At 40.0% G+C, this 15649-nt stretch overlaps 1 protein-coding gene across 2 annotated transcripts in view; it reads right to left on the bottom strand.

Moving 5' to 3' along the window:
• csmd3b (CUB and Sushi multiple domains 3b) overlaps positions 1–15649 on the bottom strand; it is a 421680-nt gene that overhangs the window by 118773 nt on the left and 287258 nt on the right. For both annotated transcript variants that reach the window (XM_085261673.1, XM_085261674.1), the window contains exon 10: positions 4883–5004. In XM_085261673.1, coding sequence (XP_085117799.1) covers positions 4883–5004 — 122 coding nt within the window. The remainder of the gene's footprint in view (positions 1–4882; positions 5005–15649) is intronic.

Genomic DNA, 15649 nt, shown 5'->3' with positions numbered 1-15649 from the left:
CTAAAAGATAGCTAAGCACCTACAGTATGTAAAGACTTTTATCCAATCTCCTGTATCATGACCAAACGATAGTAAGAAAGAAGTGTTTTGATTTGCTCATATCGCAGAACATGGAAATTCAAGGAGAAGGAGAAACCAAATGATGGAGAAAATACAGAAAAGGAGAAGAGAAGAGAAGAGAAGAGAAGAGAAGAGAAGAGAAGAGAAGAGAAGAGAAGAGAAGAGAAGAGAAGAGAAGAGAAGAAGTGAAGTGAAGTCTAGTAATGGGCATGCTGTCCTACCATCCCCAAGGTTAAATGAGAACAGGAGAGAATGAATTGGCTCTAAAGGCTCATTCTGCCAAAACTAAATGAAGCAATAACATCAGAGAGCTATAGAACCCCATTAACACTTAACCTGAGAGAGAGAGGGTGGTGTATAGGCAGAGAAGGATGGAGGGAATGGGGCTTGCAAAGATCGGGAGAGAAGAAGAGTGGGAGAGCTTTGGAAACTATGTCTCTTTACCTTCAGAGTATGAGAAGGCACCTCTGTGAGAATCTGTGTGAATTTGCGCAATGGAGAAAGAGATAGGAGGGAAACAGTGAAAAACAGATTTTTCCCCTCAAGTGCTCTCCTCACTCGCTGTATTCTCTCTTTCTCAGTAGTAATTTGATGGTTTCAGCTTGAGCTCTTTAATGAAGAATCTGGGTAATTCTGAGGACAGTGCCTCTGGGAGTCAAGGAGGAGGAGAGTGGGCAGTGTAAAAAAGAGACAAAGAGAAGGAAGAGGCAGGATGAATGAGAGAAAGAGTACAAGTTGAAACAGGCAGAGATGTATAGAAGTAATAAAAAAAAAAAAAAGAGATCTTCTTGCTGTAGAGACAGGACTATTCCCTTGTTTGGAACGTGTTATGCAGGCTACACCCTCTTGCTCTTGTGATTCTCAGACTGCCTCTCTTTTAAGGAGTTTGGGGTTCTTTTGTTGCCTTCCCTCATACTGAGATCAACCTACTACTGTCCTGTTTGCTAAGTTGCCCCTCGTTGCCACATCAGCTCCCTAATTGAGAACAGATTTTTACTGCCAGTACACCAGATCATCACTGCTTCCATTCTGTCACAGTCATTTTTGCCCATTACCTGTTGTTTACCTGCCAGTTCCCAACTGTGCACTTGCCTCTGCCACCTGCCCAACATATGTAAGCCTGCTTTTGGACTGGTAAATTACCTTTTACTCAACGAGATGCTTCTCTGGATCTGCAATTTCCTGTTGTCACTAAACATCTGAAGCATGCAGAATGTGAATTCCTAAACCAACGGGAACTTATAAACACTAACTGAAATGTGCTCAACACCAACTGTGAGTGCAGCCTTAACTAGAGAAAGTGACTGCAGTAATTGCAGATCAATATCCTGTGCACTGTGGTAGTGTGTTTTACTTATTGTATTTTTTAACATAATGTTTAAAGTAGATTATTACCAACTTTCTTGACAGTGAGATACAGTATACACCCTTTTTTTGTGAAATACCAAAACATTATATTATAATATCTAAATCCAATAGTCAAGATGTGATTGAAGCAGAGACTTTCAGCTTTAATGGCCAAATGATATAATAATAATTATTATTATTATTCCATGACAAATTAAGCAGGTAAAAGATCTGAAGTTGAAATTGTATCTGTAGCTTTACACTGGAAGTCTTCGAACGAGCTCCAAAAAGATTTGGGGCCAAACAAACCCATCAGAGACAAAGGAAAAAAATGTAAGAAGTGGCCAAATTAACAATCTAGTTCATTTCTACAAAGAAGAAGTGCACCTGCCCATTCAGCAACATTCAAATCCCTGAAAGACCACAGAAGGCAACTAAAGTCAATGACTGTAGAATTCTCTAAGCCTGTCCTGGGCTGAAACCACCTCCCCCCAAAAACAACTTTAGACATGTGAAACCAAGATCACTCTGTAAACTGCATCTATGATTATAAAAAGAAAAAAATGGTGGAGAAGGAATGAAAACGCTAATAACAGAAACCACACAACAATACATGTCAAACATGGTGGAGGCTACATTATAGTATGGGCTTGCATAGCTGCTAATGATACATGCTACACTCTCTACTCTGATTCAGCCAAAATCTGCTGAACGGTCCAGACAGCGTTCCACAGTACTGACTCAAGAGCTTTCAAGGAAGAAGCTCTTGGGCTGATCTCAACCCGATAAAGCATGCTTTTTGGTTCTTAAATACAAAACTGAAGGCAGAGAGACCCACAGGCCCCATAAACCATAAGCAGCAGTGGAAGATTGCTGCAGTAAAGGTCTAGAAGAGCATCTTAGAGGAGGAAACATCACATTTGGTGAAGTTCATGGGCTGTAGGCTTCACACAGCCACTGACTAGCAATGATTTTAATCCAAGTATTAAAATAATCCTTATATTTTAAATTTTGCTAGTTTCTCCAATTAATTTTGAGCCTCTGAAAATAGGGGGCAATGTCTAATTTTGTAAGAACCCTTAAATTGAAGCCTGCTTTTATTTGGCAAAACAAATCTTCTAGACCTTGTTGTATTTTTTAAAAAATTCTAAATGCCTTTGAAATTGATCTACCGGATTAACCGATGCTATTATTTTTGTTTTTATTTTCAAAACATACTTCAGAGCGGTGACAATGAAAAGCAATGACAGTTATCTGATAGCATTAAAAAAAGTTTGACAAGATATTAATCCACAACCGAGAGTTTTTTTTCATATTAATAATTTGAATCCTATTAGCTTTACATGTCCACATAATTCACCAAGGCAGATGAAAAATAAATGAAGGTGAGAGAAGAGTTGTGGGCAGACAAGGATTTGTCAGTCTTTGCCAGGCCGATTTCTTTCTCTCTGGCTTTGCTATCTGGACCTAACAAGTCTCTACTGTATGTACTGTATTAGACAAATTCAAAGACAGGTAGGACCTGTGGTTGTATAAAGAAATATATATATATATAAAGAAATATAACCTTAGATTTCAAAAACTATGGATAACTGGTAGACTGCAATATGAGGAAGTCAATTTTAGGCTCAGTTCATGTTTTAAAGTTGTTTTTGGGATGAGATACCAGCAGTTTGTACTATGATCTGAAGGCTCTTCAGCTTTAGAATCATTTAAATTGCTCTGCTATGCAGTATTGTTATACAGTATTTACCTATAATATTTAATATTCCTTGGGGCAAAAGGAAAACTTTTTTTTTTACCAGGAATGTGGTCTGTGTGGTATACGTCTCGATGCACAAACAAACATTGGGTTTGTTCTGAATGGATGTCTGTCTCTTCATGGCACGTACTGTATAAATATATAATCCCCTGAAGACCTCTGGTGTGATGTAGTGTCATAAAAAAAACATGTGTACCTTGTGGTTCTGTGTGGTCTGTGATTCAGTATGGCATATAGCAGATATGATGTAGTGGGATAAAAGACGTCATACATGTTTAGGATGGTGCATGGCTTGTACGTGATGTGGCGTGGAACACTACAATACATTACGAGGCACGGCCTGTGAAGTCCTTTGAGATAAAGGGCTACAAAATGTTTTTCTGCTTCATCTCGTCTTCATTTAGGTTTATGTGTTTGGCAATATCCATTATCATTTATCAGACAATAGATATACAGTAATTTTCACCCCTCTAACATGTGTCGCACATTTACACACACACACCTGAAACACAAAGGGTCCAAATGGCCTTAGTGTTGTAGCCTTCAACTGTCACCTACACAGTATAGCCTTCAACAGAGAATGTATTGCTTTAGACCATAAACCAGAGGCCTTGGGCAGTGACAGAGAGCACTGTGTGTGAGAGCAGGGGGGAGAGAGAGAGACAGAAAGGTTCTGAGCACCAACAAAGTGACTGCGTGTGTGTGTGTGTGTGTCCGTCTCAAAAACAATATGCAGTGTGTGTTTGAGCAGTTATATATGTAAGTGTGTGTGTGCACACGCTTGTATGTGTTTGTTCGTCCCTATTGTGCTGACGCAGGTGTTGCCATTGACGACAGAGTGGTCACAACAGAGCCCCGAGTCGAATAAGGGTGCGTGTCTGAATACCAATCAGATTTCTCGTGGGACATAAAGCGGCCAATGGCAGATATCCATCTAACCTCCAACCTATCGTCTGCCCCTTTGCGGGATTAACCAATCACACAGAATCAAATGCGGACATGCTTTGACTGGCATATAATTTACAACACCTCCTACGTGAATTATTATCAACCCATTTCAATTATGCAAAAATGCTTCTTAACCAACTTTGTAAATGCTTGTAAGAACTGCTGATTTATATCAATTAAAATTAAAGCGAATGCATGAAATTCAAATGGAGCGAAACCTTCAAGCTGGTTCAGGAAGGAAACTTGGGCTGTGCTGCTAGGCTGCAATACTCCACATACTTCTGCATAGCGCTAATTCTTTACAGTAAGGCAGAATTTCAGCTCACATGCACTTATCACTCCTGGCTGTGTTGGTGCTTCTGTTGCTTGTTTAACATTTCATAAGCCCCCATTAAACCAAACCTGGAGGTTTCAAGTTCCACTTTTGTAACTTGACGGGTTTTCCCCAATTTTAGCTTGGGTATGCAGAGAGAAAAACAGCATCAATACTAAGTATTGCTTCTTCACATAATAATAATGTATTGCAAGTGTGCTTGCTGATTTAAACTGCTTTATAATGAACTCTACAATTAGAAAGTAGGAACTATTTTACTTATTACTTGTTCTATAACTACATGTACAGGCAATATGTCTCTATGGTTAAAGTGAGTTTGTGTATTACCAGTGATGCACTTTGATATATGTGTTTTGGAATTAATTGATCTCTCTTCACACTAAATTTGAATTTGAGAATTTGACAGCGATAGAATCAAAATGAAGACTTACCTTATTGGGATTTGAGGCAGTAATTATCCACACACACTGTGCGTTGTTCTCATATTGAATTGGGAAGTTGGGAGATGTAAAGGTTCCTGATGGCCCCTGAAGATTACTGCCACAAGTCTTCACTGTGGAGAGAAAACAAAGTAAAACAAAATAAAACATAATGTCATTGTTTTAAAAGCAACCGAAGCATTAATATTGGTTTTAGCAACAGTAATTGTAGGCTGTTGAGTCACCACACAACAAAAGAGTGACAATTAGCTTTATAATTAAACCATTTAGGTGATGTTTAGCCAGACATATTCAGGATACAGCCTGCAGCAAAAGTGTAACAATTGTGGGTAACAGCTCAAGTTTAGAGGAGAACAATTAAAGTGGATTTAGCACAGCTGAGAGATGCAAGGAAGAAGTACTGTGACAGAAAGGAAAGAGAAGAACAGAAAGGGGAAAGAAGAAATGAGTCAAGTGCAGACAGGTACAGAAAGAGGAACAGAAGGTCACATAGATGGTATTGATATTGCCAGCAACATCTCTCTGGATAACAGTGCTTAATTGGAAGCTATTGGGTGTGAAATACCACAGGATTAGCTAGAACTGTAGTATTGAGTGACAGATACATTCACCTGCAATTTGCTGAAAGTCAACAACTTCGCTTTACTACAGGTGTTATAATTACAGTCTGTCTTAAAAAAAAGAAACTAAAAAAAAAAAAAGAGGTGAAAAAAGTCAACCAGAGGTATGAAAGTGTAAAGTGGAGATTCTCTCTGCTGAGCCATAGAAATTTACTTCTTATTTTAGTCAGTGCCTGTGCTGGAACCCCTTACAAACTCAAACACTAATGCTGAAGTTACACTTAGTGAAGTGTTGAAAATGACACATGCTAGGTGTTCGATAAACCCACTAAGCCTTTATTAGGCTTTGTGTTCTGACTAGATGTGATAGAGAACCTGCCTGTCTGTCCTTGGGTCGTCCTGTTAGAATTGGGAGGTAATTTTCTGGTTGGTTTGAAGCACCGTTTGTTCCATAATTAGTTTGTTCAGTGGCAGGCCATAAGAATACGTACAGTTAACAGCCACACAAACACAAACACACACACGCACACACGTGCTCACAAACCCCTAAAACAAAAGAATAAGCATCAACGCTTAAATGTGACGGTCTCATTTTAGAAGCGGGCGACAAATGTACGTATTCAGTCGAGCTTATATTGACACGCACTGCACAAGAGACAAATGCACCTAGCATTGCAAAATAATTGAGTATATATATAGATAATATAGATCCTTACAAATGGAAACTTTCAAATACTCTCAGACAAAAGCCCACTCCCGACTTTAACTCGGTGGTCAGAATGAAGGAAAGGGACAAATAAAAGAATAAGAGCCACAACATGTTTGTCTACGGGTCTTTTTGTGCTTGTGTGTGTGTGTGTGTGTGTGTGTGTGTGTGTAATGGACTGCAACCGTGAAGTGCTGTAAGAGAGTGTCAGAACAAGTACAACACCCCTTAGAGACAACCTTATATAGTTCTTTTCTGTTTCTATGTTTCTCTGTCTTACTGTCGACGAGATCTTTGCAAGAGTCCCGCCTGACCATACCCAGTTGTTTCGTGTTTCCCTAATTCTCATAGCATCCTCAGCTGACCTGCTCTAGTGTTTAGCTCACAGCGGTTTATACACCGATAGATATGTAGAGATAAAGTGTGTGTTTGTGAACATGTGTGCACGCTAGGGTTGCGCGTGAGAAATGATTTAACTGAATGTCTCAAGACTTGTGTGTAAGCTCGTGTTTGCGAGTGCACTGACAGCTCAATCAGCGTTTCCTGAACGAATGGCCAGCCCATCACCGTGCCCACAGCAAAACGGGCATGATGTTGCTATAGCAATAGCGCACAGAGAGACTTATCACCAGAATTACCAGAGGAGCTAACATCGCATAACTTACGCTGAACTCCATCTGTCTCTCAGCCTGCATCTGTCTGTCTTTCGCTCAGTCTGTCTCTCCAGGTCTTTTATTTTCATGTCTTAGTCCCCTTATGAGCCATTGAATGTAGCTCATGGTTTACATAACGCTCTATCATTTGTTCTCAGTGTCTCTTCATTACCTTTCATACCTATTTTTCTTGCTTTCTCTTCCTGTGTCTTTTGGACGTTTCACCTGGCAGTGGGGCGCTGTGCTGATATATATTTCCATTTAATACTACTTTGTACTACTTGTCAGAGGCAACTGTTATATTTTCTACTGCACTAAACTCTTGTAAAGGTCTCATCACGTGTTAAGTTCCTAGTAAATAATTGAAATATGGCCCATATGATGATCACATACATTTTACATGCTGTTGTAGATAAAACTATTTTCCAGTGTTGAGCTTAAAGCAATTAAAATTACACCTCCTCCCTGATTTTTAACTCGCTACAACAACAAACCCATACTGTTACTCACAAAAACTCACTTACAGTATTTTTTCAAGAACTAAAATTGATATTTGACATAATTTCTTCACAATACCTCAATTAAGAAAATTCCTGTACATTTAACATACTAACTCAGCAAACTGTTACTTAACTGTGCTTGCACATCAACACAATCCTGAATTTCGATGACCTTAACTGTGTTTGCTCTCTTCCTCATACTTCCCTAACAGCAGGGAAAGATATGGTTCTTTCTTTGCCATAAAGTCTGTGTGACAGAACCCAAAGTCCATAAAAATCTATCTGATAAGCCTGTTTTAAAGCAGCCATTTTTGCATGGAATAGTAGGTAAACACAGATGTTGCTAATGACATTAATTAAAACTGTGTACCACAATACAAATGACCTTTCGTTATTACAATTACTAACACCTGTGTTTACCTGCTATTTTGTGCCAGAATGGCTGCTTTGATGTAGGTCTGCACCCAGAGTTTTGGATCCACAGGTGAGAAATGGGCGGTGGAAACCATTGCAGCATATGTGTGTATGAGGTTGGCATCTTAGCTTTCGGATCTGGAGTCAGTTTTGTAGAATATAGGTGTGAAAAATCATTTTATTTTAAATACAAATTTCTATTTATACATATTCATATATTTTTATGCAAAACAGTTTTACCAAGCCATCAGAAATCTAATTAAATTCCTGGCAAACAGAAACCATATCACCCGCCAGTGTGTCTGAGCTTAAGGTGGCTAAAACCTTGTGAAGTTACAGAACTGGTTTCTAGAGATATCTGGGTTTTTAATTTCAAATGTTTCATTATTTAGAAAACATATATGTCATTTGACCCACTGTTAACATACACACAGTATGCTGGATTGAAGACATTTGACATGTATTTATAATAGCACAATTGTAATGCCTGTCAGTGTGTGTAAGTTGAACGTCTGTCTCTGTGTTTCTCTGTATCGCTTTCTCTTCCTCTCATAATTATTTATGTTGGCACACAGTATACAGGGTTTAAAGCCAAAAGAGCCACACTATCATTGAAGCGATAATGAACTGCAGATCAAATTAAAAAGAAGAAAAAAGTGATGATAAATACATATTGCTGAAATCAAGAGCGTGGTTAAGTAAATGCTTTAGGCAGGAATAGTACGGAGTGTGTGTGTGTAACAACATATACACTTTGTTTTTATATTTTCAGATCAAGCAGAATCCCCCAGGACTCTCCCTCTCTTTTTCTGTCTCTCACTCTATCACACTTAGACAAACACGCTTACCCACATAAACCACTGGGATGTGAACCAAAATTAAATGGTGTTCCAGGCAAGAAACACAAGTCCATAGTGTAGCTCCAACGCCCTTGTAAACATCTCCCCAAAGTTTTGTTTTATAGATTCAGAGCATAACTGACGCACCCCATAAGCACTGGGAACATTGCTCTGAGAATGTTTTTGAATTTTAATACTGTTTAGCTTCACAATATTTTGGCTCAAAAGAGCTTCTTCCAGACTGATTTGCCTTACACTCAAGGTCTATAACTCTGCTTTCTCAGCAGGGTGGCCTTTGTGGTTAGTGAATCGTCCCCACAGTGGAAGCTTAGCTTCAATCATCCATACTGCTATACCTGCTGAAGCATACCAAGGACACTTAACCCTTAAGAGTTCCAAATTATCTGCCTGGCCCTCTACCTCACTGCCCCTCAGACAGCATAAAGAGCAGTGGATGTTAGGATGCCTGGGTCGTTGACCCAGGGTTTTTGAGTCTATTATATTATTTATCATTTCTAGTCTTTGGTTTCTTTGTTAGAGTTCTGTCTTATGGTTTATGTCTCTGTGTAATCCTTAGTTGCTGTCTCCCCTGTCGGCTATATCTCCGTGTCTGTGTCTGCCCTGGTCCCACGTCTCTGTTCCCTCTGTAGTGCCTGCCTGTGAGTCTGTCTGTAAGTTCAGTCCCTGTTATGTTTCCTGTTTTACTTTGAAAGTCCGTGTCTCATGTAAATGCGTCTGGTTGTGCTTCCTTTGTCTCGTTAGGCCTGATTTGCCCCAGCTGTGTTTCCCTCCTGTTACCCATTCCCTGATTGCTCCTCTGTGTATTTAAGCCCTGTGTTTCTCTGTGTCCGTGTTGCAATCTACCCCATCTTGCGGTGTGTTCTGTCTGTGTAAGTGTATTTTGTATTCCTAGTTTTGGTGCCCTTTTGAGTTCACGTCTGTCTCCGGAGTCTGCACTTTGGGTCCTTTTCCTGCCTGCACACAGCCGTTTCATAACAGTGGATGAGGGACAAGTCACACAGAAAATACAATCAGATCAGTGATCAACTAAGAAATCTATCAAGTTTGAGTATAAATTCGATTTTTTTAAAAGCTGTATCTGTATCAGGTTTGTGTCAGATTGGAGATCAGAAGTTTCTGCAGGATGGTCAAACTGACTCTTTTAACAGGCTGTCTACAGGAGCAGATAGATTGACCAATGGACACAGACAATGATTGATGACATCATTAAGCTGGAACACAGTGTTCCACTGGCCCTCGTTCTGGTTGGAGCTTTAATGGGTACACACAAAAAAAATTGGGTAGACACACAGACACTAACGCACATGGAAAAAAACACACACACATATAGAGCAATGCCTGCGCATTACGGTTTCTCCCCTTTTCTTCTCTATTATTGGAAATCAACATATGCGCATGTGAGTCTGTGTCTATCCAGCTGATATATAGCACCCTTCATTGAGTCAGTATATTCAGGCAGATCAACTGAACACCCCTGGAGTTCACACACACAGAGACAGAGAGAAAGAGCTGGCTCAGTGGCCTTGCCATCTGTCCATTAATCAAGGTGCCACATGGACCGACTCCCTCTTTCTCTCAGTCTTTCTCTCTCTTTCTCTCATAAAGTGGTGGACAGAGGGACATTGCAGTTTGATGGCTTATTTTATACTTTTTTTTATTTGGTTTTGTATTTGTTCTGTTGTATCTAATAAACTGATTACTGTTCTGTGTCCATCTTGCAGTTGTTGTTTTTCTAAAAATATATATCTATCAACCTCTTTCTGGTGGTTATACTGTTGGTATACTGAGAGCAGATTTCTGCAACCACTTTATTTTCCACATAATGTTCCAAAAGAGACATTTAGCTGTATTTAAGTGTTTGACAGGAGTGACCCTTTACAGTTTTTCTCAAATGTTAAAACACAAAAGCCAATCCTGTAACCCAAATGACCAGTAGTCTAAACACATTTACTAAATGTAGCCACCATATTCCAGTACCATAAACACATGTCACATGAAGACACAATTCACAAAACACAACCCTCTGTACTCATAAATCTAAACACATTTTTCCTTGCTAAAACACATGTTGCAAAACAACTCTGCTCATATCCTCAAATGAAAGCCCATGTGATGCAAAATGCTTGCCACAGTCACCAATCTTTGAACACAGGGAACACACCTGGCGTCATTCACTACACACAATGACTCAAAATTGAAGACACTTGTTGCTAATGCTGTACCCACATGTAAAAGCAAGTTCAGAGTGCACAGTATGCTGAAGGTTCCAAACAAACACAATGGATGAAGGCAGAGTCAGGGGAAGAGGAATTTGATGCAGAGGAGGGAGAAGAGCTGGCCCTGGAAGAAGAGGAGCAGGCCAATGAGGAAGAGGAGTTCAAATGAGAGGAGGAAGAGGAGCAACCAACGAGGAAGAGGAGAAGGCCAACATGGGAGAGGAGAAGGTCCAGGAGGGAGAGCAAGACAACCTCGCACCATCATTACGGACGAGATGCGAGCAACAGCTCAGCGACATGATGCCGCACAGCGATTGTGGTGTGTGTGTGGTGTGAATAACGTAAATACACTTCACACCCTGTTCATGTTTTCAAGATTACTGTTGTGTGCAATAGATTCTGTTTTTGCATTGAGTTGTGTTACAGTAGTGTACGTACATGCAGGATTTTCTATAGATTTATACTACTCATATGAAACTCACAAATCTAAATGCCTAATCCTCTGCAGAGATCTACGACGATCCGTTACTGTATAGTTTCTAAAATATGCATTGGCAGTTATGAAACAAAGAACCTTCTCACAAATTGAGCATTGTGTTTTCAATTGTTTTGCTGTAGTGTGTAATGCTGTGTATAGTGTTTATAGTTTTGACAGCTTCGAGCTGCTCTCTTGGTGTGGGAGTTTGAGTTTTGCAGTGGGAAGGTGTGGTTGTGTTTGGACATTGGGGGACCTGGTGGTAACGTTTGTGAAATGTGTTTTAGCATTTGAGAAAAACTGTAATAAGTCAGCTGGCTTGATGCTTCCTGACAGATTGCCTCTCTCAATGTTATTCATGAGTTTCCACTTTAGCTATTGGCTGGTTGGCTGTAAAGGTCAAATCTGAGCTGTGTTCAGTTAAACACGGCCCTTATCTCACACCGTTTTGTTCAACACAATGAAATAAAGTAACCTAAAGAGGGACACTTTTCTCCGTGAGGTTCAAATGTTTACTTGCTTACCTGTTGAACTCTCCTTTGCCAGCGGAGGTGCAAACAGAGGCATAGGGCCATTTTCATTGGGATCAAGTACAAATTTTTGCGCCTGCATCTGTTTCATAATTGTGTGGATTAAAATGAATGCACTGGCGCCAAAGTGGAGAGCAGTGCAGGGTGGTGTTTATATATTTGGAGCCTGATTTTTTGGTTGGCTTGTGCATTTTTTAATAATATTTAATTGGAATTTCCACCACCTCAGAGAATCTCTTCAAACACTGTTGGTAACCTAACAGATTAATTTGTTTATCAGAATATGAACTCAATTTTCGATGATTTTCTGCTGGAGTTGTAACTCACACAAATTGCATGTTTACACAGTTGTTTGGAGTATTCACTTTACTACAGACAAATATAGTCCACTTAGGCGCAATGTAGTAAAAACAAGATTGTTATTTCCATCTGCAGTAGTTTATATTTAGCTGGATGGCTCTGTTCTGGGACCTCCTTGCCATTCTACGCACATATTTACAAAGCTGGATGCAGCGAGAGCAGCAGAAAGATCTCCTGGTCCGTAACAGAGCAGATGTGACACTCATTAAGACAGATTCAAGACTGAAATGAGTGGTTCTGGTGGATGTGGGTTGCAAAGTGGCTTGCTAATGCCACAGGCGGTGAAATCAGCTGTAATCAGCTGGGCTGTGCTTGACTTTGTGGCCAGCCCGTACTATCCTCAATTTGATTGGCTGCAATAAAAAACATTGTTCATTGTATAATGTTACTGAAGTTGTAACACTGTAACAATTTTTTTCTCACCACAAAGGATAAAGAATTTCATTTACAATTAGAAACAAATGATGCACAAAATAAAGTAAGCTGATTGTCCATAGCTTGACCACCATCACCTAAAAAACACATCATCACTACAGCTGTTGTCATAGTAGCCCTTTTATTAACGCATGCAGACCCACTCGAGCTCCTCCTCCTGATCCTCTTGCCACTTTTTAATTTATATAGCACCAACAACAGCTGCCTCAAGGTGCTTTGTATTGTGAGGTAAGACCCTACAATAACACAGAGAAAACCCCAACAATCATATGTCCACCTATGACCAGGTCATTGGCAGTCGTGGGAAGAAAAAATTCCCTTTTAAGAGGAAGAAACCTCAGGAAGAAACAGGCCTAGACAGGGGCAGCCATCTGGTTGGAGGTGAAGACAGGGAGAAAACATTTCCACCAGAACTAAAACTGAACCAAAATGAAGCAGTCACACATGAACTTGTATTCAGTGTAACAGGCCCGAAGAATCCCCGTATTCTTTGATATAGCACCTACTGCTGCACTGCTACTGACTGTTAAAAAAGGAGTTTTCCAAAGGTAGAAAAGAAAAAGGCATCAAATGATGATGATAGTTCAGACCACTTCTAGACAACAGAAAAGGCGATTCTGCTCTCAGTCTATTAGCTCAAGATGAACCTGCCTTCGCCTTTAAGGCAAGCGAGAAAGGTTCAGAATTTCAATATTAGATTTTCGTCTGTGAGGGATTCTTTTTTGAATAGCTTTATAGATGGAGCAGAAGTCTCTACATTCTTCTGCCTGCTTTTCAGCTAAGCCATCAAAAGCTTTTAATGTATATGTACCATGTTTACAGTTGCAGAGTATTGTGGTTAGTGTTTTCTGGTTTTTATTTCCTGTGATCCTGGCATATAGCTCAAAATAAGCCTCAGCATTGTTGTCAGAAAGATGTGATTCTCGTATTACACGCACTTTGTCCTTCAAACAACCTCGCTGTGGGTTTTTCTCGGATTTACGGAACTTTTGAAGATGGACGCCTTTCTGTTTCACTGCTTCAGCAATGCCGGAGAGACACACGCTGGATAACAGTTACGCACAGCGGTACTGGGAGGAGTAGTGTCACAGAAAAGTTCTGCCACCCATTTTTAACAATATTACAGTCACAATCAGCACAGGTAGTGGGTCATTCAGTATCACCTATGATTAATAAAGGTACATTTGTCAGACATAATGTACAGAATGGTGAACATTAAATATAACTGTTCCTATTGTTGGCCTCTGAACATAAGGTGGCAAGAACTGCTTTTAAACAGCTTATAGGTGGGGACAATGTTGGAGTAACAGTGCCCTCCATTGTGAAACACTTAAAACAACAAAGATCAGCTGGCAAAAAAAAGACTAGTTACTTAGCAACAGCAACGAAACAGGATGGTGCACTCTGTCACGGCTTTGTCAAAAAGTTGTTCATGGTTGTTTTTTTCTGTATTTCTTTTCTTCTTCTTCTTCTTTTTTTACTGTGTATTATACCCACCAGAGCTTTAACAATGCACACCTGCTGCTCTGAAGTTACAGCAGCTCTGCGGAAATGTCTCACTCTGCCCACACGCTTTTCCTGCAAATATCCCTGCTGACGAATGGCTCTGTTTCCCAGTGATAGAGGTCATCCCATTTAACCACTCACTGCTCCGAGGCACAACACCAGTGACTTAAATGTCATTGGCAGTCATCCTTTGGGGAGACTTTAGCCCCTCATCACATCCAGGTAAATGTAAGGCTTGATTGGCTTAATGTCAGTAGCTGTATTTAATTGCTCATTATAAAATATTTAGTGATAATGACTCCCTGTTAGCTATTAATGATGATAAAGAGCCAATCAAAAGGTATTAGCACTGTAATATCTCTAAAAATGGGTTAGATGGTAATAAGGCTGATTGGTGGGAACCAACAAGTTATACATGATATATTCTACCTGCTTAAAAAGGATCTGTACTCACACAGTACCAAAAACCTTAATGATGGTCACTTCCCGTGTTTGGTTCACAAGAGAAACCTGAGGCTAAAGTCGAGGCACGAGGTCATATGGTGACCAGCGGGCAAGAGACCACGACCAACAGCTGGCTAACACCTGGAGGTCCTGCTCAGGTATCTCTGAGCAAGACACTTCATCCCTCCTGAACGCTACAGTGCAACTCACCTTTTGCCCAAAATGTAACTGTTGTTCATATGTTGCTTTTTATGTTGGATTCAGTCAGTTTTAATTCCAGCGAGACTGTGATTTCAGCCTAAAGTAGGTGTGACATTTTCCAGCGTCTCTCTACCCTCTTTCTTCACTTTTTCGATTTCTCTGCCCCCACTTCTTAGTTCCTTTTGTGTCTGTATGTTAGTAATTATTAGTTAGAGGTTCAAATATTCCACTCTCACACACACATGCATGCCCACGCACAGCCGCACACACACACGGACCCATGCCCAGAGAATATTGGTTTTTATGTTAAAGTATGTGTCTCCAGCCACGGACTGAAGCCGTGGAGACATGACAAACGACTTTGGCATTTAACATGACAGACGCCCTCTCTCTCTGTCTCCCTCGTTCCGTCTTTGTGTGCGCGCGTGTGTGTGTGTGTTGTAAGTATGAATCTATAACAGTAGCAAATGTTAAAAAAAAATCCAGAAAAAGAAAATCAAACATTCTCAATGAGGTCAATGATTAAAGTCTGTAGTCACTTATGTAACCATATGCAGAGTGATTGCATAACTTGTGTCACCTAAAAATAAATTGTAGTGGTAATTGTGTTTTTTCATTTGTGTGCTATTTTAATTAAGATCAAATCTGGTGCTTGTGTAGAGGAGTGTTTACACCCTACTGTGTTTACTTCATTTGAGGTCCTAAACAATCACTATCATAGCTCCCCTGATGAAAGCATACAGCCGTAGCATGTTACTGAGTCGCTACACTGCAAACATTGGATTATACTTTGTTTTGTTTCGTAATTTTATAGCTAACGGCTTGAAACAGTAATGGGATTTTCGTTCCACTGTAAACTCAGCCCTGTTCAACTCAAACTGATGATAAGCCAAGGTAA

The sequence above is a fragment of the Mchenga conophoros genome, linkage group LG22 (assembly GCF_057382185.1).
Source record: "Mchenga conophoros isolate Kocher_MC1m ecotype Shallow Benthic linkage group LG22, M_conophoros_male_GT1.1, whole genome shotgun sequence".
NCBI lineage: Eukaryota > Metazoa > Chordata > Actinopteri > Cichliformes > Cichlidae > Mchenga > Mchenga conophoros.
This window is presented reverse-complemented; position numbering and strand designations above follow the sequence as displayed.